Source organism: Sus scrofa, chromosome 1 (genome assembly GCF_054392235.1).
Source record: "Sus scrofa isolate SSC_HxYL_T2T_F1_AM1 chromosome 1, Sscrofa_HxYL_maternal_Yorkshire_Landrace_v2.0, whole genome shotgun sequence".
NCBI classification, from domain to species: Eukaryota; Metazoa; Chordata; class Mammalia; order Artiodactyla; family Suidae; genus Sus; species Sus scrofa.
The window spans coordinates 9,448,446-9,476,302 of NC_139383.1; the positions used below are offsets into that span (position 1 = coordinate 9,448,446).

Sequence of the window (27,857 nt, forward strand, 5' to 3'; positions counted from 1 at the left end):
TCTGCCTTTTTTTTAAGGACCACACCTGCAGCATATGGAGGCTCCCAGGCTAGGGGTCAAATCGGAGCTGTAGCTGCTGATCACAGCAACGTCGGATCCAAGCTATACCACAGCTCATGGCAATGCCGGATCCTCAACCCACTGAACGAGGCCAGGAATAGAACCCACATCCTCATGGATCCTAGTCGGGTTCTTAACCTGCTGAGCCACAATGGGAACTCCCTAGAATTTTTTTTTGAATTTTTAAAAAGTATAGTTGATTTAGGAGTTCCTGTCATGGCTCAGTGGTTAAAGAATCTGACTAGAAACCATGAGGTTGCGGGTTCGATCCCTGACCTTGCTCAGTGGGTTAAGGATCCAGAATTGCTGTGAGCTGTGGTGTAGGTTGCAGCTGCAGCTCGGATCCCACATTGCTGTGGCTGTGGCGTAGGCTGGTGGCTACGGCTCTGATTAAACCCCTAGCCTGGGAACCTCCATATGCCGTGGATAGCGGCCCCAGAAAAGGCAAACACACACACACACACACACACACAGTATAGTTGATTTATAATGTTGTGCCAATTTGGCATTGTTCATATTGTCATTTTCTAACTATTCCAAAATTGCAAATTTGAAGTCTCTGTCATCCAGGAGTTGATGGTTAAGGATCCGGTGTTGCCGGGAGCTGTGGTGTAGATCGCAGACATGGCTCGGATCTGTGACGTAGACCAGTAGTTACAGCTCCAATTCGACCCCTGGCCTGGGAATTTCCATATGCTGTGGGTGCAGGCCTAAAAGGTCAAAAGCCAAAAAAAAAAAAAAAAAAAAAATTATAATTGGTTAAGTTTTAGTTTTTTTTTTGCCGCCCCCCAGCATGTGGAGTTCCTTGAGCCAAGGATCAGATCCAAGCCACTGTGCCAGGCAGGGGATTGAACCTGCGTCCTGCTGCTGCAGAAGACACCACCGATCCCGATGCACCACAATGGGAACTCCAGGTTTGTGTATTTATACTTTTGTGAGTGGCTTCTAATTTTGTTATTGTGTCATTAGATGACACAGTCTGTGCAGTATTTGTTTGTGGGAAGTTAGGAATTTCTGCGCAGCTAGTATGTATAATTTTGCTAATGTTCCCCAATCAGTTAAAAAAGGTAAATATACTTTGCAGAAACAAGGTTCAGCATATATTTATTGATTATATATTTGTATTTTTATTTTCTTTTTATTTTGCTTATCTAAGCCCACAAAGCGGGGTGGGGGGGGAGCGTTGTTATTGTTTCTCACCAGCATTATTTTTATACCAAATTATCCTTGCATTTTCTAACAATTTTTACTTTACGTATTTTGATGCAATGTGATTTGACATATGTTGATGACTGAATTTTTAATTCCACTCTTTACTAATGTCAAACTACTCTTTTTTGAGCCCTGTAATGTTTTTGATAAACGTCATGCTTTCTGTCTGATTTCTCTTTGATCTGTTCTTAATAATGATTCTCGGGGACTGAGTTTTATTTTGATCTGTCTAGATGCTATAACTAGTACAGTGCCTGACACTCATGCTCAGTAAATCTCAGTGAGAAGCAAGGGTATTGGAAACGGAGGGCACAGTAAGTCCCTGTCTCTTTCAGTTTGGGTTCCTGGGAGGATACGAGTGTTCGCTTGTTCTGTTCCCTTCAAATGATGCGCTTTCCTACGGAAAACGAATACCCCCCTCGTCATCCTGAAAGAGCTAAAAAGAAGTGGCAGACTGCTACCCCACACTGGAAGGCAGCTGCAGTTCTACATCTCAGACCTCTTACTATCGAGGACAACTGCAAGGCGGTAACCAGGCTCTAACGGGCAGCAGCACCCAGCAGAGTGTACTCAATAGACAAGGCACCTGTGGTCAGAGCTCAAAACCTTACAGCAAAGAGGAAGCACCTGGGGCAGCGGGAGGGAGAGAGGGGCAAAATACCCGGGAGAGAAAGAGCAAGCATTTAAAATGGCCTTTAGGCGCTCCCCAAAACAAGAGTAAGCGGGCACTGAGTCCCTGCAGAGGGCACCTGCAGGTTCTTTGTGCCATCCAAACTGAAATGACGGAAGGAAATGGGACCAGGGCACCTCCTGCATGAGGGAAGAGGCTGGTACTGCCAGGAGCTCTGCAGGGCTGACACAACTAGAGGGCTTCATGTGCCATTTTCTCTGTCCTCAGCACACCTCCAGGTGTGGCATCACAGATGCAGAGAGGCTTCCCTCTGCCAACTTTCAGACAAGGTGGCAGGTCTGGGACCCAGGTGCTACTGCCTCCGGGCTGGTCAAAGTTGGGCTCTCCTGGAGCAGGCCTGTGAGAGCTTGCAGTGCTCCTTCGCAGTGACAGCACACTTAATTTAGGTCACGATGTGTGAATACATTACTTTCAGGTAAGTCCCTTTTTTACTACAGGTTTAGGTTGTGTGAAAATTACCCATTTCCAAGGAAAGCCACTTGCTATTGTGACACTGGTCCAGAGGCCACGCAGGGACAGACTTCCCTGTAAGGGTCCACCTGCTTGGGAGACGTGGAGGGACTTTCTAGGGGTGGGACGTCCAGGGTGAGTTTGCGAAGACCTCACAAGTGCACGTTTTGCTTTCCAGCTCCTTCTGCTACTCTCACTTCAATCATCTCGGGGACTCAAAGGGTCTGAGCGGGCAGAGGTGTGGGTTGCTTAGCAATATTGTGTCAAAAATTGCCTGGATGAACAGAGAGCCCCAGATACGCTCTTTCAAATGTGCAGAAGTGATTTGATGGCAACACAGAGAGAAAACCAGAGAGAGACAGAAACAGTTGAACAAAGTCAGAGAGAGAGAGAGAGAAGATGCTCCCTCCTGCGACTGCAGGTCATCCAAGTCCTCCCCGCCTACAGGAAAACAAGGGGCCACCCATCTCGCACAGCGTCCTTGTGTGCAGTCACCTGGGAAGCCCGCGGCAGCCCTTCTTCGTCAGGCAGGACAACAGCATCAATATGAGCCCCTTCGGAACCCTCGGTGGCCACCAGGGCTGAGCTCGCTGGGCACCATCTCACTTCATCCTTAAAAGGAACCTACGAGGCAGTACTAGGATCGCCCCATTCTACAGACATGGAAACTGTTGGGGGCGGTCAGATACCTGGCCCAGGTTCCAGTATTATCCGAGGACAGGACCACGATTCCGTCCTGGGTCTATCTGTCCTGAGGGCCGTGTCTGCTAACTCATTCTAGGATAACATAATTCTGTGTTAGAGTTTCTCCCCAGGAAAGCTTCTCCCTCAGTCCCCAACTCAAACTATAGAGCCCCTATGATACTGCTCTCATTTCAACAGTATTTAATGACACCCCCCTCCTTCTGAAATGCCAGGGAGTCTGCTTCTTCCTCGCTCCTCTCCCAGGGAAAAGTGACATTTATCTGCATGCCTAGGAAGTACCAACCCAAACCATTCATTACGCGGGAAGGGAGGCCACATGGGCGAGCCCTAGCTTTCAGCACACCATTGTATTTTTTCTCCTGGCTGCAAAAAGGAGAATTCTTTCAATAAAAATCTTTCTCTCTAAAAATAAAACAGTGGCCAACTCTGCAATTACACTTCTCAGTTGGAGACATCTGCTTTCCACTCTGTTTTCCCGAATGCATAAGGTCCAATTTGTTGGTCAGCTAATGGGTCACACTGAGGCCCCGGTGTAGTGCAATGAACTGGAAAACCAAAACTATGGAGGCTTGAATCGCTGTGTGGTTGTTTGCCCAGTGCAGCAGTGGGCAGCTTTATTTTAAATCGCTGTATGCTATTTCTCTCACCTGTCCTGCCCAGAGCGGGGCCCTGATCAGTAGCTGCCAACCTCCAGCCCCGGACCATCAAACGATGCTTAGAGGAAGCTACCAGCAATGTGCTCTTTCTCCAGTTTCCTTCTCTTAAGCCCACCCCAATCTCTCCCCCTTCCTCTCCTTTCCCTTTGCTGTGCGGCATCTTCCCATTTTTGGACAACATCGTGCCTGCGTGTGGAGTTCTGGATTACTGCTGCGACTTGGGTTTATCATAAAGGTTGCTCAGAGCCTCTTTATGCCCAGAACCTATCAGAAGGGGTCCTGGATATACACCACAGACTGGTGGCTCTTATTTTCTCAGCTGGTAGTTTCTACCAGAAAGGATACTATCTTAGACATCTATACCATAGAAGCACACCATTCAGCAGGTAGATAACTTTGGGAAGAGGATTTTACATCTAGTTCATCAGGGTTCTTTAAGGAACACGTATACCTATGGGTGACGCAGGGAACACATGAGGGAATTACACAAACTTTAGAAAGTGTTTTGCAGTATAATTCAAAGAGAATTTTAAAACACTATGAGATAGGGAGGAGAGTTTCGTCATGATTAGGAAGCTAGCCTAGAGACAGAGAACAGAAGATTTGAGACCAACTGATACAAATGAAAACCTAGAAAGTCAGGTATCAGTAATTTATCCTTATAAATGCTCAAGAGAGAGAGATGCCCAGTAACCTCTTCAGGTCTGTAGGTAACAACCTCCTACAAATGCCTCCTGCAACGAGACGTTAGACCCCCAGGAGAAAGCGTGCAAAACACCAGATTTTATGTGAAAGCGTGTAAGTCACATACCATCCAACACATAATATTCCATGATGTAATGTCTAAATTACAACCCAAGAAAGGGTCCTGTCAATCCCTCCTGATTGTTTCCCTGAAGATACTTAAGCCACTGTGCTGTGTTGGTTTAAAAGTGTCCTCAAGATGGACATGGGATGGCCCCTGGTTCTGGAGTCACCAAGAAGGGTATCAGAAGTCACACAAAGGCTTTCACGTGTCCTTGTGGAAACCCTGGTGCGTGTCCTCACACAGAGGACCAGGGTTTGGTCATCGCACCCATAGAGGGTTCCATTAAATCAAGGAATTCACCAGAGAAAGCCAATCAAAAATGCCAAGGGAGCAGTAGTTACGACAGAACAGCAGCTAACAATTACAGAGCTCCTGCCAAAAGCCAGGCCCTGGTCTAAGTGCTCTGTGTGCATTAACTCATGTACTGTCTCAACTATCCCATCAGGTAGGGGGTCCCACTGACACGGCGGCAGAGATGAGAAAAGCAAGGCAGAGAGAGCGGAGGGAGCTTATCTAAGTCACAAAGCTGGTGTTTGTACCCAGGCCATTGGTTCCAGGCTCTTCACTGGGAGAGACTGAACCAAATTCCATGCTGTTTTGCTAGGGAGGCAAAGGCAAAAGGAATATATCCCAGTTGATAAAACCAAGGCAAGGCCTGAGAGGGAAAACACGGGCTTTCTATCAAATTGTAGGTTATTAAAGTTAGGATAAAGTAAATTTCAGACAAATAAAGGGAAAACTGCTTTGCACAGCAGGAAATACATTAGGTAACATTTGAGTTTTCTCAAGAAGAACTGAGACTACAACTTCTAACAACCTCCAAAAGTGCTGGCAACCGATAATGTGTCACTAAGGGAAACGAGGCTCGCTCTGAGATGTGCTCTTTCAGGTATGAGTTTAACGGGATTGCCACACCTGCGCACCCAGGAATCCCTGGTCATGTCTATCCGAGGCAGGCTGTGGGGCTGGGGAAATGGGAGGTGTCCCCAGGGTGGCAAAGCCTTGCTCCATTTCTCACGACCCTCCCAGTAATCTGGGGCCTCTGCCATCTCCTTGCCAGCCTCGCCTCTGAGAAGCTCCATCCGGGAGAGAAGAGGGTCTGTGGGTGAGGGTAGCAGCTCTCAGTCTGAAGTGACAGGAAGGGCTGCCCAAATAATTCCAAGGGGTTGGTCCTCACGTCAGTGGTAGGAGTCCCGTACTGGGGGCCGGGGGGTGGGGACTAACAGCCGAGGCCAGGTCTTACGCTGAGGACCCCTGTGCACCACTGTCCTGGAGAAAAAGCAGAGCCGACAGAGGAGGCAGGTCCTGGTGGTCTCTGGGAGGAAGAGCAATCCTAACTCTAGGCCCAGAAATCTCTTGGCCTCTGCCTCTTGTCCTCTCTTTGGGCTTCAAATGCCTCCAGCTCCCCAAGCAAAATGCCCCTCTGAGGAGTCAGGAGAACTGCACTACTGTGCATGCGGCCAGCTCCTTGGGCCATGGAGGTTCTAGGGGTGAAATGGTTTTATTTCAAGTGCCTGCATCTGGCAACTCCAGGCACAAAGAACCCAGACTCTGGAGTGTGTGCCCCGGGAGGAGGCCTGGGGCCTTGTGCTGTTCTAGGGTGCTGCAGGAGGTAAAAAGAGATTTGATGATGGTAGGCTTGAACAAGTCTCAGTGGCAGGAGGCAATACGGTTGAAATATTAACTATTATTGAGGTGTTTAGTTTTGAAGGATTAAAGAGACACACATGCTGACTCTCTTTCCCACAGGGTCTATTCAAAGGAAACCAGCTATTCCATCAGCTACCGACAAGCATTAGAGGCGGAACCAAGGCAATTTGTGCTTCTACTCACCTACGCAGTTATCGCAAAGGCTACAATGAGAGGCACGAGGGGGCCGGAAAATCTTGCAGGTGAAACAATATTTAAGTTTCACAGTCTGGCCATTGATGATGACTTCTTTGGTTCTGGGAGGTGGGCGGTACCCCCCTGAACTGGTGCCATTTGCAATATCTGTGGAGAAAAGAGAGCACAGGCACTTAACGTAGCACTTCAGCTCTGCAGGCTCCGGCACCGGGGCAGCCTGGAGTCCGCATTTCCCAGGGCAGGGCCCACACTCGGTGCCTTCCTGGGAGGCACCTGACCCCAGACACACAAATGCAGTAGAACGCCGAGCACTGGTCATCCCACAACCTTGTTCCTTCAGAGTTCGGAGTGGTGCTTAAGATTCCATCAGGTTGGCGAGGCCACGTGACTGAGCTCTGGCCAATGGAGTGTGAGCACACGTGGCTCCGCCCAGAGGTGGGCTCCTCCCCTGAGCCCCACCCACTCTTTCCGCGCCTCCCCAGGCCACCTTGGAGGCACCCGTGCCTACGCACAGGAGGGCTGCCCCATGACCTCCCTCCTGGGCCGAAACTGCGCAGTGTTACACCAACTAGCACCGTCCTTATTGATGCAGTGGGTGATACTGACATGATGAACACTTTCCTTCTCTGCCGGCGTACTCTAAAGCCCGCTCAAGGCTTTGCCCATTGGCTTTCTCAAAAATACCAGATATTGGATGGGGGGAATACAGAATAAAATGTATATTTAAAGAAACTATTAAATATACATTTTTAAAAATGTCTATATTTTGTTTATTGTCTGACCAGCATCTTTTATTTTTTGAGGAACAATTTTTAAAATGAAGAAAACACACGTGTATTTTTTTTAAGTCTCATTTTATCTTATAACCTGGCTTTCAACCCTCAGTTCACATTAGAATCGCCCAGAGAGCTTTTAAAACTCCCCTAGTGCAGGCACCCTGCCCCAGAGCCATTAAATCCGAATTGCCCAGGGTTATTCTAACGTGCTGGAGGGTTGGGAACCCCAGCTTCACAGGAAGATAAAACATCCCATTTTATTCTCATCTAGACCCCTCACAGCCAGAAAGAATTGAGGGCAGCTAGCTATGCAGTAGGAGCAGGAGGCCGTGGCGGGCGGTGGGGGGTGGGGGGCAAATCTTAAGACAGAGCTGGTAACACGAAAGGTAGCTGTTCCTTTTCATTCATATGTACACACGATCAGACAGCGACAGCTGCGACACACTTTTGGTAAAATTCCAAAGTGGCTGGAATGAGTCCCATCATCCACTCAGCGCCCCCCACCCCCCAAAACTCAACGGGGTCAGGAACGACATGGAGAGCTTTCCAAACTACCCATACTACGTCCCGCCCTCAGAGGTTCTGATTTCATTGGCGGGGAACAGCCTGGCATTAGAAAAAAGTCCCAGGTAGAGGGGACATGCAGCCAAAGTTGAGACCCGCTGCTGCAGGCCTTGTCACGGGGTCTGCGCAGCATCCGCACCATCTGAGAGCTCCTCAGAGCAGCATGTGCTCTCTTGGTCCTGCCCCAGAACTACTGGAACAGAATCTGCTTTTACCGAGATCCTGCCACGAGCCCTGGCGGGTTCCTGCACCGTAGTAGGGTTTGAGAACCTTGCTCTCAGGGGGCCTGTAACCACTGCCAACCACACATCATGGGCGCCTCCTCCTCTCAGGTTCGTCTTTGTTTTGAACCCGAGTACAGGCACATGCATGATAAAGAGCTAAACTTCCCGAACACAGAAACCTGGAGAAGCTGGGCTCATAGAAGGGCCCACTCCAAAGTCACACCCGGCCACTGAGTATGTTCACACGGAGGACCTGGTGATCTGGTACAGCCGATGGTACTTGCAGGGCCGCATCCTCTGTCCCCACAGGACTGCTCTCGCTCATGCAGTTCACACGTCATGTTTCCTAGAGTGACCCCTTACCTCAATCTTCTTTTTTTTTTTTTTTGCTTTTTAGAGCTGCACCCAAGGCACATAGAAGTTCCCAGTCTAGGGGTCGAATCAGAGCTGCAGCTGCCGGCCTCCACCACAGCCACAGCCACACAGGATCTGAGCCACATCTGCGGCCTACACCGCAGCTCACAGCAATGCGAGTCTTCATCCACTGAACAAGGCCAGGGATGGAACCTGCATCCTCATCCAGTCAGATCTGTAACCTGCTGAGCCACAATGGGAAGTCCCAGTCTCTTTCCAGGGGCTCTCCGAGGCTGGAAATCTGCCCCGAGGCTCTGAGCTTTGGTATTTGCGAAGACCTCAACCCCCTTGGTAGGGCGAACCGTTTGAGTAGCTGGCAGCCCTTTACCCTTCATGGAGAATGAGTCCCCCGGGCGGTTGGAGAAGGAGAGGACGCAGGGTCCAGGGAGCTCCTTGGAGTTGGGAGGGTGAGCAGCAGCCCTTCTACCACCTTCCCACTGAGGACAACGGTTCCACTTAGGGTAATTGAACGGCTGTGGCACCTGCCCAAGGACTCTGGGTGGCCTTGCCAAGCAGGACACCCTCTCTTGGCATGTCCCCCACCTGCCTGGCACCCCAGGTGGCTGCCCTATTAAAGGCCAAGTTCAGCAGGCATCTGGAGAGGCTCCGAGCTTCCACAGCACAAACACTGGGAAGAGGGCGGCATCTCAACTGACTCTGTGATGAGAAAACAAAGAGACACCGTGCCATGCACTTCCTGAAGCATTGGGGTAAAAATAACTGGCTTTGAACACATCAAAGATAAGGTCAGGTCTCTACTGGGGCCAACTGGATGCCACTGAGGCTTAAATTAATCATGACTATGTGCCTCACTAGCCAAATGGCAGCTGTGAAATCTACTGTATCTATTAAGCTCTGGAAAACGTGGCCAGGAAAACTAGAAAATCAGATACAGGTTTAAAAACCACAGTAATCCAACCTATTTGTGTTACTTTAACCAGGAAAGTTTAAAAACTGATTTCTCAAGAAAAATATTTTAAGAAACAGGGAGGACAAATGTATCCACATCAGAATGTCTCCTAAAAAGGTTCTGAGAAGCACTGACTAAAGGAGGGGAGCCCTCACCAGCGCGCCCTAAGACAACCTCCAGTGACCTTGTAGTTCGAAAGTGCATTTGGGAAAGATGAAATCTTTGATGAAAAGTGAGCTGAAGGCTGCAATTCAACAGACATAAACTGAAGCTTCAGAATTACACTAAACCCAACAACTATGACTAAATATCTGGAGATCTCTATGTAAAAGAAAAGGAAGCCTCAGCGGACCTGGATTCTGGGCCCAGCTATGCCGCGAGGTGAACGATGGACCCCAGAACTTGAAAAGAAACAGAAAAATCAATGGATATTTATGAACTATTTACTATACACAAAATACCGCACCGGAGGCAGTGGGGGACCGATAAGTGAGGAGATGTGAGGGGAGCAGTCGGTGAGGGTTGATGAGTCCTGCGTCCCCGGCCACCGCAGTCTGCTCTCCTCACAGCCCTGGGAGCCTGCTTCTCAAGGGCACGTCTGACGTAGAAAGCCCAGGCCTCTGGCGCTGGGCCCTAGGTCCCCCTGCACCTGCCCTCTCTTCCCGAAGCACCATCTTCCCCAGCCGGCCTCCTTGCCCACCTGGCCTGGCCCTGCATTCATGCTCCCAGGCCCCTCCCCAGCTCTTGAGAATCCCCACCGGCCCCTGGCCTGCTGGGTACTCCTCATCCTCATCCCCTTAGGTCCAGTTCCAGCTTCTCCTGTGGAAACATGCTGAAAGCAGAGTCGCCTCCTTTCTCCTTTGGGCTCTCCCTGTCCTTAGCTCATTTTTTTTCTTTCAGGGCTGTACATGCTGCATATGGAGGTTCCCAGGCTAGGGGTCAAATCAGAGCTGTAGCCACCAGCCTACACCACAGCCACAGCAACGCTGGTTCCGAGCTGCATTTGCAACCTACACTATAGCTCAGGGCCAGGGATCAAACTCGAGTCCTCTTGGATACTAGTCGGATTCTTAACCTGCTGAGCCATAACAGGAACTCCCTTAGCTCATTTATGAATCCAGGGGATAGCCGTTCTGTGCAAGTTCAGGGCACAAAACTGCCTTCTCACTAAGTTTTTCACTCAAAGAGCAGTCATGCATGGGCTTTCCAGAGGTTTTAAGGAAGTTGTTAATATGTCCTAATTTCAAAGACACTGTCCAAAACACAAGTCATCTTTTTTTGGAGGAATAACAGAGTGCTAACATTCGGAGAGACCCACTTGCCTGCATCTGATTTAATCCTGCCCTGAAGTCAGGGACAAAAGTTGGTGAACTTTAAAAATTGCTGAAATTCACCGTATGAAATAATGAAACTCTGCTTTTTTTAAAACCAAAGGGAAAAAAAAATCCCAGTTTACACGAGATGAAGATTAAGATTCTTTTCCTTCAGCAACAGGAAGCAGAAGTGTCACCTGCTGGTGCACTGACATTGCGCAGAGCATCCACCCGCTGAGGCCACCAGAGCGGGAGGAACCGCCACCAAGAGGCACTTGGGCGGGAGGAAGATAAAGCTTCGCTGCGCTAGGATGTACGTCGCAGGGAAAGCGTGACTTGCCCTATGCTCGAGCTTTCCTGACTGTCTCAACTGCACCTGCTGGAGGACAGCTGCTGAATCTAATGAATCTAAAATCTTCACACAGCTCACTTCACTGACACTCTGAGGCATGTGGCAACAGATTTCCCAACCTCAGAACAGTGATCCGTCATGCAGATGGTTGTTTATAGAGCCACTTAAGATAAACTCTTAGCTTACAGGTTCTAAGCTTCCAAATTTATAGAAAAATATTAACAATGATAAAGATGTCAGACGAGTCAACTTCTCTTATTTTAAGTGTTGAGGAAAAAGGGTGAGCAAATGCTGGTCTGTCTACAGACAGCAGGTAGGTTTCCACTCAAGAGAGTAAGAGCGTGACTGTCTTCTCACTATTACCTCGGACAGCAGCACCTTGGCCTCCACAAATGATTAAATACAGATGCATATACGAGGGCTCGCGGGGGTCTGTCTGACCGTCCCCAGGCCTCTTCCTCCAGTTAAAAGCTTCACTAAGTCACTTTGTCTTAAATGTCTGTCTTCAAGGATGAAACTGAGTGAGGCTCAGGCAGGCAGAGTTTCAGCGGGTAAATGCGGGGTCCCCTCTGCTCAGGGGAGCTCATCTCAGGAAGGAGAGTGTCGCAAAGCCAGGAGCAAGCAGATCAGGGAAGCCCGTGGGGGGTCGGGGGGAGCCATAGGCAAGGGCAGGCCTTACGAGTCCTGCAAGCAACGGAAGACACTCAAGGCGCAGGTTCTCTTCCCAAATCCTTCATTCAAAAGCTGCGAGTATTAGAGGCACCCTGGTGGGCAACACAGACCTTCGAGGAGACCTGGTCCCTGGCTTCAGGGAGTTCACAGGAGACAGACATTAATTAATCACTGCACGACGAAAGGCATCGTTATGCACAGTGTTATATTGAGTCAGAGGAGCAGGGAAGGCCACTGGCTGTGGGGATTCTTCCCGGAAGAGGTAGTGCTTCCCTAGGCAATGTGTGTGGGTGTGTACCTGCTGGCGTGTGTGTGTGTGAGTGTGCACACATGCTGGGAGCGGGGCATTTCAGGCAGAGGGAGCAACACTTGTATACTGGCCCTGGGACAGGAGGCAGATCCAAGAAGGGAAGGGAGGCCAGTGTGACCAGAAACAGAGAGACCAGGAGACAGTCGGAGAGGAGGAGGGCGGGGCTAGACTGCACAGAGCCCTGCGGTCAGGTCTGCTGCTGGCCTTCATCCTAAGTGCAAGAGGAAGTTTACTGTTAGTTTCATGTCAACTTGGCTAAGCGCTGTGCCCAGATCACAGTCAAACACCGATCTGGATGTCGCTTCAAAGGTATTTTTAGATGAGATTAACATTAAAATCAGCAGCCTTTGGGTAAAGCAGGTTATGCTCCCTAACGTGGGTGAGCCTCCGCCAATCAACTGCAGTCTTAAGAGCCAAGACTGCGCTTCCCTGAAGCAGAAAAAATTCTCCTCAAGACGGCAATGTAAGAAACCCAGCCTGGCTTTCCAGCCTGCTGTAATTTGGACTCAGGACTGTAACGCCATGGTATATAAACACAATGGAATACTACTCAGCCATAAAAAGAACAAAATGCCATTTGAAGCAGCATGGATACAACTAGAGAGTCTCATACTAAGTGAATTAAGTCAGAAAGAGAAAGACAAATATCATACGTTATCACTTATATATGGAATCTAAAATATGGCACAGATGAACCTGTCTCCAGAACAGAAACTGTCTCACAGACATGGAGAACAGACTTGTGGTTGCCAAGGAGGAGGGAGTGGGATGGACGGGGAGTTTGGGGTTCATAGATGCAAACTATTCCATTTAGAATGGATAAGCAATGAGGTCCTGCTGCACAGGATGGAACATGATGGAAGATAATGTGAGGAGAATGTATACATATATATATATATATATATATATATATATATGTATAACTGGGTCACTTTGCTGTACAGCAGAAATTGACAGAACATTGCAAATCAACTATAATAAAAAAATTAAAAATAAACATTTTAAAAAAAGACTGTAATATCAACTCTTGCCTGACTTTCCAGCCTACACAACAAACTTCAAATTTGCCAGCCCCCACAACTGCCTGAGCCAATTCCTTAAAAATAAATCTATATGGCTTCCGCTGGTTCTTTTCCCCCAGAGAATCTTAGTCCAGAATCCAAGAAGAGTTCGAGGCCGTGGGGTGAGGTGACCAGTAGGAATTAGAGAACATCACCTGTCGGGCAGGCAGGCTCCAAGACGGGTGGGGGAGGGAGCAAGGTGGGTTTGGGCCAGTTGGGAGGGATTTGGGATACAGACGAGAGGCAAGGTGAACCTGAAGTAAGGCTGGAGCTGTGATGACGAAGAGTAGGAGACACATTCCAGAAACATTACAATGGTCACATCAATCACTCATGGATGTGGTACATGAGAGGCAGCTGGGTGACAGGGACGAGCCTCAGGCTCTGGCTGGGAGCAGGGGAGCACGGTGGCAGCATCCCCCGGGGAGGGAGCACTTCCTGTTTGGAGGGGGGCAGTGGGGGTGGGAAGCGATCTCCTGCTGATACTGGACCAGAGGAAACCTCACAGGGGTAGGTGCACATACAGCATGGGGTCTCAGAGTTAAGGCCGGGGCTGGAGAGAAATGTCTGGCAATGACACAGAGAGAGGGTAAGGATGGCAGGTGCTGGACGGCGAGAGGGCCAGCGGCTGAGCCTCGAGGCAATCTGGCATCTAAAAGCAAGGAGTGCCCGAGAGGTGGAAGGAGAGCCCAGTGTGGCTGAGCACTTAGTGTGTGTCACACACACCAGGGAAACTATGACACTGGAATCCCTCTGGAAGAGTCTCACAGCACAGCAGAGGGGACAGAGAGGAAACCCGGGGTTTCCCCAGTGTGCTTGGCTCTCCTGCCACCCCAGGATACGCCCATCGGGAGACGGGGCGCGTGGCACGCCAGCATGGGAAAGGCTGACGGAAGAGGTGGGAGCTGGCGGGAACGTCAGGGTTTTCTCAGGACAAACGAGTGATGATGCTGTGATAGAGGAGTGGATGCTGGGGTGGAACAGGAAGGAACTGTGCTCCCTCTGGGCTGGACCGAGAGCACTGGAAACAGAGCCAGGACTGGAGGCTGGCGAGAGGGATTAACCCCTCACTCCCAGGATGCTTAGACCACATGCACAGAGCTGGCAGGAGTATGGGGGTTGGCCACCGTGAGAGATCACAGGCTTGTCCTCAAACAGGTAGAATGATCCAAGGATGCAGAGACCTAGCGAGGGGTCCTCATGCAGGGGTGGGGTGGGGATCTGCAAGGGGAAGATCCCTGGCCTGGCTGCCCCTGCTGGGGGCGTGGGGGGTGCTACCTACTTTTTTCTGCTGAGGCTCAAACCTGCTCTGGTGGTCCCACCTTCATGAGCAAAGGAGGGCACGCAAGGATTGCTTGGGGGACCGTGGCTTCCTGTGAAGTCCCCAGAGAGGGGAACTAGGGGGACAGACGCAGTGCTTTTTGGCTCTGAGAGGGAGATGTCAAGAGGTGATTGTGTTGATGGAGTCCTGTCTCAGGGATGTGCCTCCAAGTCCCTCACCAGCGCGTTAAGAAGTCAGAGGCAGGAGGAACACCTGACGGCAGTGGGGACTGTGACAGCCGAAGAAGCGGGGACTGAGGAGTGCAAAGAGCAAACCCTTGTTTCCCAGAGTGGCTCGGACTTGACCTTGCCGTCCCTGAATGAGAAGCTGGTTCTGGGTTGTAGGAGGTAATTTCGCTTAGAAACCCTAGAGGACTGGGGTTCATCCTAGACTCGGTCGTCAAAGGGCTTGTGGGATGGATCTCCTTTCAGAGAGAACTTGGTCAAGAAAAGAGCACTTGTCAGATGAGAACTTTGATGGGCACTTCATAGCCCCATGAGAATCCAACTACTTAGGATTTTAACATAGAATTGAGAAAAACACAACAAAAGTGTTTGTAGAGAATTGGGCAAAGCAACTTTTACAGTCTAGTAACAGAAAACAGAAAAGGTAGCCTCAAAGAATGAGCTTCATTTCAGGTGCTACTCAGTGCCAGCGTCAGGCATCCGTTCGTGTGGCTACCTATCAGGTACCTATTACCCGCTAAATAGCCTTTGAGGTGCTGTGGATGCGGTGACGAATAAAATCAGTCCATTGCCCTTTCGTGGCTTATACTCTAGGGAGGGTAAATAAATCCAGAGTGTGGAGTTTTCATAATTGAAGTGTGCAAACAAATCTCTTTTAATAATAGATCTTAAACTTGGCTGATGACCAAGATCGCCAAGGGCAGCGATTCTCAACCAGGGTGACACCGCCCCTGGGGGAAATCTGACCACAGACAATGATGTCTGGTTGTCACACGTGGAAGGAATTCTACTGGCACATACAGAGTAAAGCCCAGGATGCTGCTTAAACATGGTACAATACACCGGACAGCACCCTCCACAAAGAGTTATCTAGCCCCAAATATCCATAGTGCTGAGGCTGAGAAACCTTGACCCAGAACCTTGGTGCTCAAACTGCGGTCGGTGGACAAGCAGCATTGGCTAGAAGTGAATAATCCCAGGTGATTAAGAGGCACATGAAAGTCTGAGAAGCATGGCCATAGAAGCAAACACTTGTTAGCACGTAGGACAGAAGCCCGGTGAAGTTCCCTTCTCATCCTTGTAGGTACACTGACTAGCACATACACGAAGGTCTGCTTACCAGGAGGCTTAAGAAATATGTAGATTCCTTACTCCTCTTTTTTTTTTTTTTTTTTTAATGGTTGCACCCGCAGCATATGAAAGTTCTCGGGCCAGGGACTGAATCTGAGCTACAGCTGTGACCTACAACTGGATTCTTTAACCTACGGCACGGGGCCAGACTTTGAACCCACTCCTCTGCAGCAACCTGAGCTGCTTCAGTCAGACTCTTAACCCACTGCATCATGGTAGGAACTCTGTAGATTCCTTGCTTCTAAAGATTCTTATCTGTGTTAGGAGCTAAGAATCTGTATTTTTAGAAAAGTAAACCTCAAATGAAGGCAGATTTGGGACCTGTGGCAAACCCTCAGTCTGGGTTTTAGTATCAGCAGCTGGAGAATCTAAGCAGCTAGCTAAGAATGGGAGCACAGGAAAGAAAGATCTGTGCCATTTACCAAGATGCTAATGTCACTCAAAGAGTTGATATTATCTGCTTAATTATGGAACATCTACCTAATGAAACAGCCAGGCCAGGCTTTCTAACTCTTCCTTTTTGTTTCATTTATAGCAGTATAACTTTCTGTTCAAAGAAAATCCATCCAAAACAGGAAGAGTAAAGCCAGTCTAGTCTGGTTTACACACACAGGCCCTTCTTGTGCTGTGGTTCTGGGGGGCACAGAAAGAAAAATACCATGATGGGGAGTTCCTGACATGGCTCAGCAGAAATGAACCTGACTAGCATCCATGAGGATTCGAGTTCGATCCCTGGCCTTGCTCAGTGGGTTAAGGATCCAGCGTTGCTGTGAGCTGTGGTGTAGGTTGCAGATGAGGCTCAGATCTGGTGTTGCTGTGGCTGTGGCTGTGGCTGTGGCTGTGGTGTAGGCCTGCAGCTGCAGCTCTGATTCAGAACTTCCACATGCCACTGCAGGCACAGCCCTAAAAAGACCAAAAAATAAAAAAAATTAAAAATACTATGACAGACAATAGCTCTGGTCTGGAGTGGAAGCCACAGGCAGGTGAGAAAGGCCTAGTAAATTAAACATCATTAAAGGGGAGCCCTTGTCCTCGTTTGTGTGCTCTCATACAGTTAAGGAAATGGCCATGAGAATGAATTTTAACAGTAACTACATAGTGGTAAATAGCAACCTTCATTCTGTGGCAAAGGTAATCCCCTGAGTATAAATCCAAATACTCTTAAAAATAGTTTGAAAGCAAACGTTGCAGAAAATAGGAACATAGGATGGCATTGACTAAGACAGCGATTTTTTTTTTTTTTTTTTTTGGATCCAGTGGAGAAAATAGGCCCTGAGTTCCTTCACATTTAAACTATGATAACTTGGGTGGCTATAGTTCAAGGGCATTGTAATTCATGAAAGACCTTGAACTGTCAGATGCTATGATGTTGATGGCTATCAAAAGTTTTATTTTTGTGTGTGTTGGGGGGGAACCCTTTCTAGATCCTATAGGGCAAAATATCTATCTATTGCACAAATCACTGCAATTACAGACAGAAGATAAAGAAAGTGCGTAGTAGCTATGAACTTTTTAGTCTGAGTTAATCTAAAACATGCTGAGAGCAAAATGAAAATTAATGACTGTCTTATTTTTGCCATACTATTTTTTTTCCACATGGATGCCAAAGACTTGCCCTTAAACATAAACAAAGTAAAGATGGCTTGGCTTTGTCCTTACAAAGTTTTAATTTCCCTCATATTCGATCCAAGTTCTCTGAACACACACACAAAACTGCTGTGCTGCATAGATGAAAATCAATTCTTCCACTGAAGGCCAGAGCAAGAAATATGGGTATGCGTTTCTACTCCATGGGGTACAGCTTCTGCCTTGTCAGAAGCTACTAAATATTGTACATGATAGAAACCAATTTGCGTTGTCAGTGTTTGCAATATTATAAGACAAAGAGATGAGAACAAAGGTAAAAACTGGGCACTAGAAATCACACAGGGCAGAGCTATGCTTCACCACTATCGCCAGGAACATCTCATAGGCTTTTATTGAAATCTGAGCGGCATTAATATAAGGGCATTGGCAAGGACCAGCGTAGATCTCATTCTGTATAGAAATGTCGTAAGATTGTATCTAGCACGGAAGATGAGAAAACTAAGGATGTCAGTACGGAACTAGCAGATACTATTTATAAATACACTCTACTTTAATGAAAAGAATGCCCTCTGTTATGATTATATACTCTTTTCTCTTTAGTCAACACAGACTGGCTAAAACGAATAAGAACCTTCAGTAAGTTGACTATTATAAATCTGTCTATGTATCTATCTATCCATTCTCCATCCATCCATCCATCTTTCTATCTATTTATCATCTATCTACAAACTTTGAAAGTTTTAAAATATATTAGCAATAACCATCTGGAAATCATGAAAGTCTAGGAATAAACCTAACCAAAATAAATAAATAAATAAATAAAGGTAAGTGGTCTCATATGAAGAAAACTCTAAAAGAATATAGAGACTTTAAGGAAGTTTTGAAAAACATGGGGAGACATTCTCTGTCCTGAAGTGGAAGTTCTTCCTAGAGGGCTTTATGTATCTACTATAATGCTAATCAAAGCACCAATATGATTTGAGGAAATTCTGACAAACTGGAAAAAACTATTCTAAGCTTCATCTGGAAGAACAAACAGGCAACAACATTTGAAAAAGTAAAATAATGATAAGAAATAATTGTCCTGGGGGGAAACGTAATTGAAATGAAATAGAACATTCCCAAATAGATGCACGTTCCATAAGATTCTGTATCAGAATCTCAAATCGGTGGAGAAAGCATGGATTGTCCAATAAATGGAAAACATTTTAGGGGGAAAAATCCAAAGTTGTAGCCATACCTCAAATCTTATACCAAAGATTTAAATGTAAAAAGATGTAAGAATTAGAAAAGTAAACTTATTAGATTTCGGGGTTGGGGAAGCCCTTCTGAGTATATGGCAAGGCAGTATACATATAGAAAAGATGGATAGTTCTGACTAGAAAAAATTTTAAACCTGTGTGTCAAAAAACTCCATAAGAAAAGAAACTCACAGAGTTCCCGTCATGGCTCAGCAGAAAAGAATCTGATTAGGAACCATGAGACTGCAGGTTTGATCCCTGGCCTTGATCAATGGGTTAAGGATCCGACGTTGCCGTGAGCTGTGGTGTGGGTCGCAGACTCACACCAATGCAGGCTTGGATCCTGCATTGCTGTGGCTGTGGCCTAGACTGGCAGCTATAGCTCCAATTGAACCCCTAGCCTGGGAACCTTCATATGCCGCGGGTGTGGCCCTAACTAGACACAAACAAAAAACGAACAAAAAACAACCAAAAAAACCAAACACCTCATGGACTTAGAGAACAGACTTGTGGTTGCCAAGGGAGAGGGGGAAGGAGAGGGATGGACTGGGAATCTGGGGTAATAGCTGCAAACTTGCATTTGGAGTGGAGAAGCAATGCGATCCTGCTGTACAGCACAGGGAACTGTATCTAGTCACTTGTGATGGAACACGATGGAGGATAATGTGAGAAAAAGAATGTATATATACATGTATGACTGGGGCATTCTGCTGTAGGGTAGAAACTGACAGAACACAGTAAACTAACTATAATGGGAAAAAAAATCATTTAACCCCCCCAAAACTCCATAAAATGCAAACGATAAAGTGGCAACATATTTGTTTCATATATAACAAAATGTAACATCTTTTTTTTGACTTTAAAAAATGTACTGGGGTATATTTGATTTGCAATTTTGCATTTTTTTGACTTTAAAAAATGTATTTTTGGGGGGTAATTTATATCTTTAAAGAGCTCTTACAAATGATTAGACAAAGCACAAATATTCCAATAAGAAAATGAGCCAAAAAAAATTTTTTTGTGTGTGATTTGCTCCCCCCCAATTTCAAAGAAACAAAGTCAAAGAGCAGTTTTAAATGATAGTATGTAGTGGGTGAGTAGTGAGAGCAGGCACGATGCTCAGGTCACTTTGGTGAGAACAGAAATGAATACAACCTTTTGAGGGTCAAGTTGGCCACACACCTCACAACCTCAACAGTGCACATATCCTTCGGCCCAGCACTCTTAGGAATGTGACCTAAGGAAATTTCCACTGATTGGAATTGGTTTTTATTGTTAAAAACCGAGAACAACTTAAACGTCAATAGAGACCACTGGTTAAAAGAGCTGTGACAGGCTTTGACACACGATGGGCTCCCACACACCGATTATGCAGATGCAGTAGAAGGGTTCACAGCGCGTGAAGAGGGAGGAAAAATCTGTCTTGAAAGAGTAACTCACAACATGAACTCACGTTTGTGTAAACACATATGACGCAGAGACACAATACTAGAAGGAGACATCAAATGTTAACCATGGATTTACCAATTGGCAGGATTAACAAAATAAATTTAATAAATTAAAATCTATTTTTCATTTTATGCTTTTATGGTTTCCACAATCAGCAGATATTACTTTGTAGAGAACCAAAAAAGGTCGCTTTCAAAATGGAGTTTGAAAAGAGGTGCAAAACATCTGAGAAAGGATTAGGATGGCTTTGACTCCCTACATTTCATAAATTGGGATGCTAATGGAACTATCTCTGCTGCTTTGAAAAACAATGATGAATTCAGAGGTGTCATCAAGAATTTTAAAAAGATGCTCTCTCTCCCTCTCTATGTGAGTCAGGCATTATTTAGATTCTCTTTTCATTCCTGAAACTCTATGGGAAGGAGGTTATTCGAGCCATTGGGAGCCACTTGTAGCTCTTGGACTTTTAATTCTCCTCCTGGTCTCAGCCGCAGAGAGCTCTCCAGAGCCAAGTCACAAAATGAGCTCACTTGCCTCAGATTATCTCAACATAACATTTATCTCTAGGAAGAGTGCCTTTCACGCTACTGGGCAGTGCTTTCTTCGATCTGCCAAAATAATCGTTCAGATTTTCGCTGTGAGAAAAGAAGGAGCAAAGCATTTTCTCCTGGGGGTCAGGAGACTGGGTGATATTTCCATGCTCTGCCATCACCGAGTGACCGAACTTCCCTGGATTACTCAGATCTATACAAGGGGGGCTGGAGAGATGACCAGTGAGGTTCCTAACTGTTTGGGGGTGTGGGGCTCATGTTTCCCAGCTTTCTGGTACCACTTTGCCTTGTGCTTTTCAACACATGTCTGACCAAGTTTGAATAACACTGAACAACATGCCTGTGTCCTGCATGAGCTCATTTTGTGGGCTTCTGCTTTAGTCCCAGCAGCAGATGGTGAACGGGTTGAAGGCCCACAGTAGGTAAGGACTTAATTAATGCTCGTTCACCTGAATCCAGCCCACTTTTAAGTCAATAACTTCAATTCAATACTTTGCATTTATAGTGATTAAAATAAAACTATTCAAATACTCTTAATCTGGGTTTCATCCCTGAGGATGTGATGTGATTCCCTGACTAACAAAAGCAGCACAAAGAGCTCGCCCACAGATACCTAGCATCACCCCCAGGGCCCCACGCTTCCCTTGATGGCTCCAGAGCCTCCCTCAAAGACCCAACCTCTGAGTTCTCCAAAGTCAGGCCTGAAAAGAGGCCAAGGCCACAGGAAATCAGGCAAGAAGAGTTGTGTCTACACTTGCTCCTAAGATGGGCAGTGGTGACTCCGTCTGCCCAATGGTCCTTTAATAAAAGACTGTAAGTGCTATGAAATAAAAATGTTTAAGAGCGGGACAGAATTCAGGTAAATTATTTATTAGCAAGCACCCTGTGATCAATGGCAGCATAGTCTAGGTTGTGGCTAAAAGGAAACAAACCGTTGTTTTTCTTTGTTCTCTCCAGCGCTTACAATGTGACTTGCACTGAGGGTCAAAAGCTCACTAAATACTGTGGGATTGGATTGGGTGAGAAGAAGACTGAACATCCAGGTCTAAAGATTAGCATGTAATGGTCACCAAATTGAACATATTTAAAAAAAACTATGCATGCACAGTATAAGACAATTCCTAAAGACCTACAATTCTCCCTCCAGCCACACAGACACATCAGTAGCTCTGAATGTGATTTTATTTCCTTTTTCCCTTCTGGCAAATAAAGTAACTTGCTCACATCCCAAACTTGGTTGGCATGAAGAGTGAATTAGAATCCAACTGTTTAGGCCTCTTGCCTCTGATTTTCCAAGTGAAGCCCTAACCCCTATTATGAGACAGTCCGAAGACGCCAGCTGAGACCACCACGAAAGAACAGTTTAAACTGTCAAGAATGTGATGTTGGATTTGTTTTTTTAATTATCTGGTCAGCGGGGTGGGAGTGTCTTCACTTGTTTGTCAATTAGAAACAATGTGACTGAGAAAGTCTTTGAGGTTCTAGCCCAAGTTCATCTCTCCCAGGGCCCTGCTAGTCTCAGAGGGAAGCACAACAGGCTTTTTGGTCCTGAACCCTCCAGCCAGCCTGCAGAGCGTCAACCCCACCTGACAGAGCGGCAGGGAGGGCCCCCCAGAGATGACGGCCCACCTGTAGCCTCCCCAGTACCTCGTGGGAGAAAAATCCCAGAACGGCAATGCAGCCCCACAAACTGGACTACCCCAAAAGTTGGCTTTCAGAGACCCTCAGCTGCTTGTTTCTGAAACAGGAGGTGGCGTAGCGGGACTCTCCACCCCCCGCCACCGCCCCCCCCCAATCTGCTGCCCACACCCCTCCCCGCACATCTGGGCCACAGCAGCGTCAGGTTGAGCCTCTGCTCCTCACCAGCACCCAGTCCTGGACAGGCCAGCCAGTCTGGCCCTGCTGGCTGGGGGCCAGTCTAACCCCCACCCCCATCTTTTTTGTATCCAATGGAAGGCAATGGCCAAATTTGTTCTGGACACGTACAGTGTTGATAAATGGAGCTGCCCAGCCTGGACAACTCCACTCTGGGTGCCTGCTTAATAGTCTCTAATCTCTCACGAACCAGGAACTGGAAATAAGGCAAGAGCACCTTTTAGACAGGTGACATTCTGCTGGGGGGTGGGGGCCACCCCCACTGCACACACAGTCAGAACAGAGCAATGCAAGGACCTGCCACCCCGGGGGATCTCGTGTCACTGGGACCTGCCCTGGCTCCTCCTGCAGCGTGGAAACAGGCGTGAGGCAGCTTCTTTCCCTGAGCTGGGACAGGGTCATCCCAGGAAGCACCCCAGATGCTGCCATGTTGTTCCTGGAGGGCAGGGGCTCCTCCATCCAGTCGTTGGGTCAGCCCTCTGCCTTCCCCTCCAGACTCCAGGCTTGTAGGTAGGACGAGGACTCTGCCCTATTCCAGCAACCCAGGGTCTGGCCCAGCACTGGGCATGTGGGAGACACTCAGTGGGTCCTAGGGGAGCCAGTGGGTCCTGAGACCACAGATCCTTGTGTCCAAGTGGTCTGGGCCTCTAACTGCCTGCCCCACTCTCCTTCACCTCCTGGGCAGCCACCTGCCAGGAAAGGCAGAGCTCTGGAGGGTTCTAGTCTTTTCCCTGACTTGGGAGGAGTGGCTGTGTGGGGACAGGTGGGAGGTGGGCAAGAGACAACGGATGGGGACTCCCCTCAATGGCTTCCTAGCTGACACGACCTCCATCCCCTGAGGACCGTCTGTCTAGTCCTCACACGGGTAAGATACTCCACATGCATAGGCACTGGTGACCTTCTAAGGCAGCGAATCCCGAGTATCACCTTGTGAAAGGCTCACTTGGGGAACGTGCTAAATTCCTCCCAGGCCCCATCTCCCAGATGCTCTTATCTGTGGGCTTGGGATGAGATCTGGGAATCTTCATTTCAAAGAGCAGCTTAGGTGGCTCACCCAGGGGGTCTGCAGACCTCAGGGTGACAGACGGCGGCTCAAAGTCTCCTCCTCCCACTGTGTTTACTCGGAACAGCCTGCACTGATCCCCCAGCCCACGTCTCTCTAGAGACACTGCGCCCCCCCCCCCCCAACAGAAAAGTGAAGGCCAGCAGAGAGAGTGGATAACAGGCCTGGGAGCTGCGCTGGCCCTTCTTACAGTTCTCACAGTGAGGGGAGCCTGGACCCCGCTTCCTCCCCTCGCTGCTCAGACCCCGGGCCTCAAGATCAATGGCGGATTCATCGGCTCTTCTGTGAGCCCCACCACACGGCCCAGACACTGGCACCCCGTCTGCAGCTGCACCATCGGAGGCCCCACACCCCTTCTTTGGACCCCTTCCAACAGAAACGCTGACCCTTCCCTGGGAAAAGTTCTCTGAGCTGAGGAACTGAAATTACTTTGGTAAATTACAAGCACCTAGGCTTCTCCATCCACAAACCCCTCAGATACTAAGAGAAAAAAGACTCCAAGAACCTCTATACCGAATGCACTTACATACGCGTTTACACTCAGGCTTTTACATCCAAATCAACAGTCCAAGGGCTTCATAATAAGAGCGCTCATGCTGGGCCAGGTGCACATGTTTGGTCTATGTTCCTTAGATTATAAACCAAGGGTAGCTACTTTGTCATCTGTGTCCTCTGGAGTTACCCTAGTGTAGGAGGGGTAAAGTCTCACATTTGAGACTTTAAGACATGCCTCTCTGCCTGGCGGGGAACACAGCTGGCAAGTCAGAATGTCCAGGGGAGGTACCCACATGTGTGTAGATACATTTTATTACCGAAAAGAAAGACATGTGGTAAAGGGAGAGCTTGGAAACCTGTAAATCCTCCATGGGGATTCTAATCTAAACCCTTGGCCCAGCCAAGCTTTAGCAAGTACGGAGAACTCAGGCAGCGAAGCCTGCTGGACTTTCCGCCTCCAGCCCACCCCATCCGCCCAGGGTGAGCTTCGCCCAGGCGCGGGCCGGCCGTACTGGTGTCAGCAGCAGAGTAAACAGCAAGCTCCGGAGCAGCTGCCAGAGCCACTCTCAGCCCCACTCCGAGGCCAGGCCCACGAGGGCCATCCTTCCAGGCGGCAGCACACCCAGGCCGGGGGTCCCGGCTCCAGGACGTCTTCCCTGCGGTGCGCATTCCAGTGCCCGCTGTTTGTTAGCTTTAGTTGCCTTTAGTGGGCTTTTGATTCGAAACACGTCGTTATAACCTTGCTCCGTTTTTTATTTCTTATCCTTTAGCAGGTTTACGATCAGACACAATCTCCCACACAAGCCTGCGTGGCGTGCCGTGCCGGTGTAAGCAGCTGGCTGTTCTCACGAGCGCGTCAGGTTACTGCATCCATTCGTCATCACGCTCCTGTCAGGCGAGGCCACCGGATCCCATTCCCAGAGAAGGAAATGAGGCCCCGGCGGAAGAGCCGTGACTTGCCAAGGTCAGGCAACAAGTAAGTGGTATTCTTCAGCAAACGTCTGTTGCAAGGACACTAAAGAGAGTTTACGTCATGACATTGAATGTTTTTTTTTTCTCTTTTTTTTATGGCCGAACCCGTGCCATATGGAAGTTCCCGGGCCAGGGACTGAATCCGAGCAGCAGCTGTGCCCCACACCTGGATCCTTTAACCCACTGTGCCAGGCTGAGAATCGAACCTGTGCCTCCACAGCAGCCCAAGCTGCTGCAGGTGGATTCTTAATGCACTGGCACCACAGCAGGAACTCCGACATTTACTTTTTTTTTTTTTTTCCGATTATCAAAGTAATATATGCTTATCACAGAGAATTTAGAATATCAGAAATACACAAAGAAAAAAATTAAAATTCCATTTAAAATTAAAATTTTGTGCTCAAACCAACCACAAAAAAACCCTGTTTCTATTTCTTCCCAGTCATTCTGCTATGCTTGTGTACGTATTAACACTGCTGTGAACATACAATTTTATATTTTGTTTGTTTTTGTCTTTTTAGGGCTGCACCTGTGGCATATGGAGGTTCCCAGGCTAGGGGTCCAATCAGAGCTATTGCTGCCGTCCTACGATCTGAGCCACATCTGCAACCTACACCACAGCTCACAGCAACGCCGGATCCTTAACCTACTGAGCGAGGCCAGGGATGGAACCTGCATCCTCACTGTTCCTAGTCAGATTCGTTTCTGCTGCGCCACAATGGGAACTCCCTATATTTTGCATATTCTGATTTGACATTTATCAAGATCATTTTCATAAGTCATTACATATTTTTGAAATCATTTTAATGACTTCATAATAGCCATCACAGAAGCACACAATAATTCATTTATCCATTTTGCTACTGTTGTGCATTTAAGCGAAATTCTTTACACTATCATAAATAACTCTACAATGAACATCTCCATATTTATTTTTCAAGCATGGTTTAAATTTTTAAATTTTGCAACCTGAAGCTCTGTGAAGTAGGTCCTATTTCAATTTCCTTTCAGATTGGACTTCTTCTATCATCTTGTTATTTTGGTTCTCACATTTATTTCTAAAACTTTTCACAATGTGGGAAGGCAGTTCCTAATGCTCCTTCTAGGAATCCCAGGCCTTTAAAAGCTTTTCTTCCAGACTCTTTTCTGGGCTATAACCAGTAAACTACAAAATACCATTCAAGGCAACCTGGAGCTTGAAATAAGGGATCACACAACAGTGAAATAAGTGACTTGAATATTACTTTAACTGAGAAATGAGAACATCCATGAAACATGAATAGCACTTTTTTCCAAGAAGGTGCTGTCTACGATGGCAGAGGGGCTGGGCACTCTCCAATAGGCCAGGGACAGGCAAATCTCTACTCTGCCAGATTCCTGCCCCCAGCCCAGGACCCCAAAGCAGCTTGGAATTCAATGGCCAATCGCACCTACAGACAGCAGCAAGCAGCTCTGCTTTCGGTGCTCTCGTCTTGGAGAGGAGAGCCTCGGAGGGGAAGGCAGCCAACCGCTCCCTATCAGCCGTTCCGCACCGACAGCCATCAGCACACCTGCTTCTGAAGGCAGCCAGGTGGCCAGGTGTGGGGCTGAAACCCGCTTGTCGCAGAGTGATGGCGTTGCTTCTGAAGGCCAACTGCGTCCCGTGAATCACCTCTGCAATCTGCGGCTGTCATCACCATCAGCCTGTGTCCAGAATTGCCAAAATGTGCAAATAGTTATTAAAATATTGATGAGCAAAAACCAACAACTATTTATCATCCCGGAAGAGCAGGTGTTAACTGCTTTTATCTCAGGAGCGCTTCATGGGAAGCCTGAAAAATCTCTCAATCATCACGCTGTTTGTATGTTTTCAGCTGTAATAATTCTGAAGTATGATCAGAATCAGAAGCGTTCAGGTTCCTTTCTCTCTGAGAGCTGGAGGGGAAAATCCAGCCTATGGAGGCTGGGAGCTGGGCAGCCCTGCCCACAGGTCACATTTCCAGATGTTTTCTCTTCTAGTAAGCTCCCCCCTCTCTGTGTACTTGGCCAGGCAAGAAAGAGAGTCTCCAGCAGGGACGAAAACCCCCCATTCCACTTTATTTGAGCTCTGGCATATTGTTCTATACCCCCAAAGTTCACTTGGTGATTTCTGCAAAATGCCAAACCACTAAGTATTATTTTAGTGTTGTCTCCCTGGACCCACCCTGTGCACTGTCAAGTGAAAAATGGAATCATAAGAACTTGAGATGAGGATTTCGAGCAGAAGAAATGAAACTAAAACCATAATTCTGTCTTTCATTGCTTTAGCTTGAATCCGATCTTTCTTTATTGATGGGCTACTGTCTTTCTCATATTAGAAATTCCTTCTTCCCACAAACTTGCATTCCATTTTGGCACCAAAGTTATTAGTTTTGTTTTCCTCTGGAGTTGGGAATGACTGGATGTCGGCACTTTGGATGGGCTGCTCTTGTCACTAAAATGGCCCATCTGGGGCTCTCGGGGTGATGGACGCTCTTAAACACTTTCCCTCTGGCAACGCAGACTAGGCAAGGTGAGAAATGAACTACAAACCTGCATTCTTATACACCAGGCATCAGTCAAATGGGAGCCAGGGTGATGCAGACGTCACCACGCCTAGAGTAATTACCAGCCTTTTTCTGGAACGGCGGCCTTGCGGCTGGGGAGTTTAGACCTCTGCTGTCCAGCATGGTGGCCACGGCCACTGTGACTCTTAAGCACTAAAACTGTGGCTTGTCTCACTGAGATGTAAAATATACACCAGCTTTGAAAGATGTACGAAAGTCCGAATGCAAAATATCTAAATGTTCTGTAAATACTGATTACAGCTTCAAATGATAATACTGCGAAGAACTGGCTGAAATGCAATATATTATTAAAATTAATCTCACTTGTTTCTTTCTACTACTATAAAGTGGCTACCAGAAAAATTTAAATGACGCGTGTGGCTTGTGTTTGTAGCTCACA

The 27,857-nt window shown here is 47.6% G+C and overlaps 1 protein-coding gene and 1 long non-coding RNA gene across 7 annotated transcripts in view; one reads left to right on the forward strand and one right to left on the reverse strand.

Moving 5' to 3' along the window:
- The window catches only part of ZDHHC14 (zinc finger DHHC-type palmitoyltransferase 14), a 274,356-nt gene that overhangs the window by 69,904 nt on the left and 176,595 nt on the right, over positions 1-27,857 (reverse strand). For all 5 annotated transcript variants that reach the window (XM_021086474.2, XM_021086517.2, XM_021086478.2 and 2 more), the window contains exon 3: positions 6,416-6,574. In XM_021086474.2, coding sequence (XP_020942133.1) covers positions 6,416-6,574 — 159 coding nt within the window. The remainder of the gene's footprint in view (positions 1-6,415; positions 6,575-27,857) is intronic.
- Positions 24,441-27,820, forward strand: LOC146405918 (uncharacterized). 2 transcript variants are annotated; one of them, XR_014844228.1, is made up of 2 exons: positions 24,441-24,582; positions 24,692-27,820. It is a non-coding gene; the product is annotated as an uncharacterized LOC146405918 (long non-coding RNA). The 2 variants fall into 2 exon arrangements; XR_014844226.1 differs by having other exon boundaries at positions 24,695-27,820.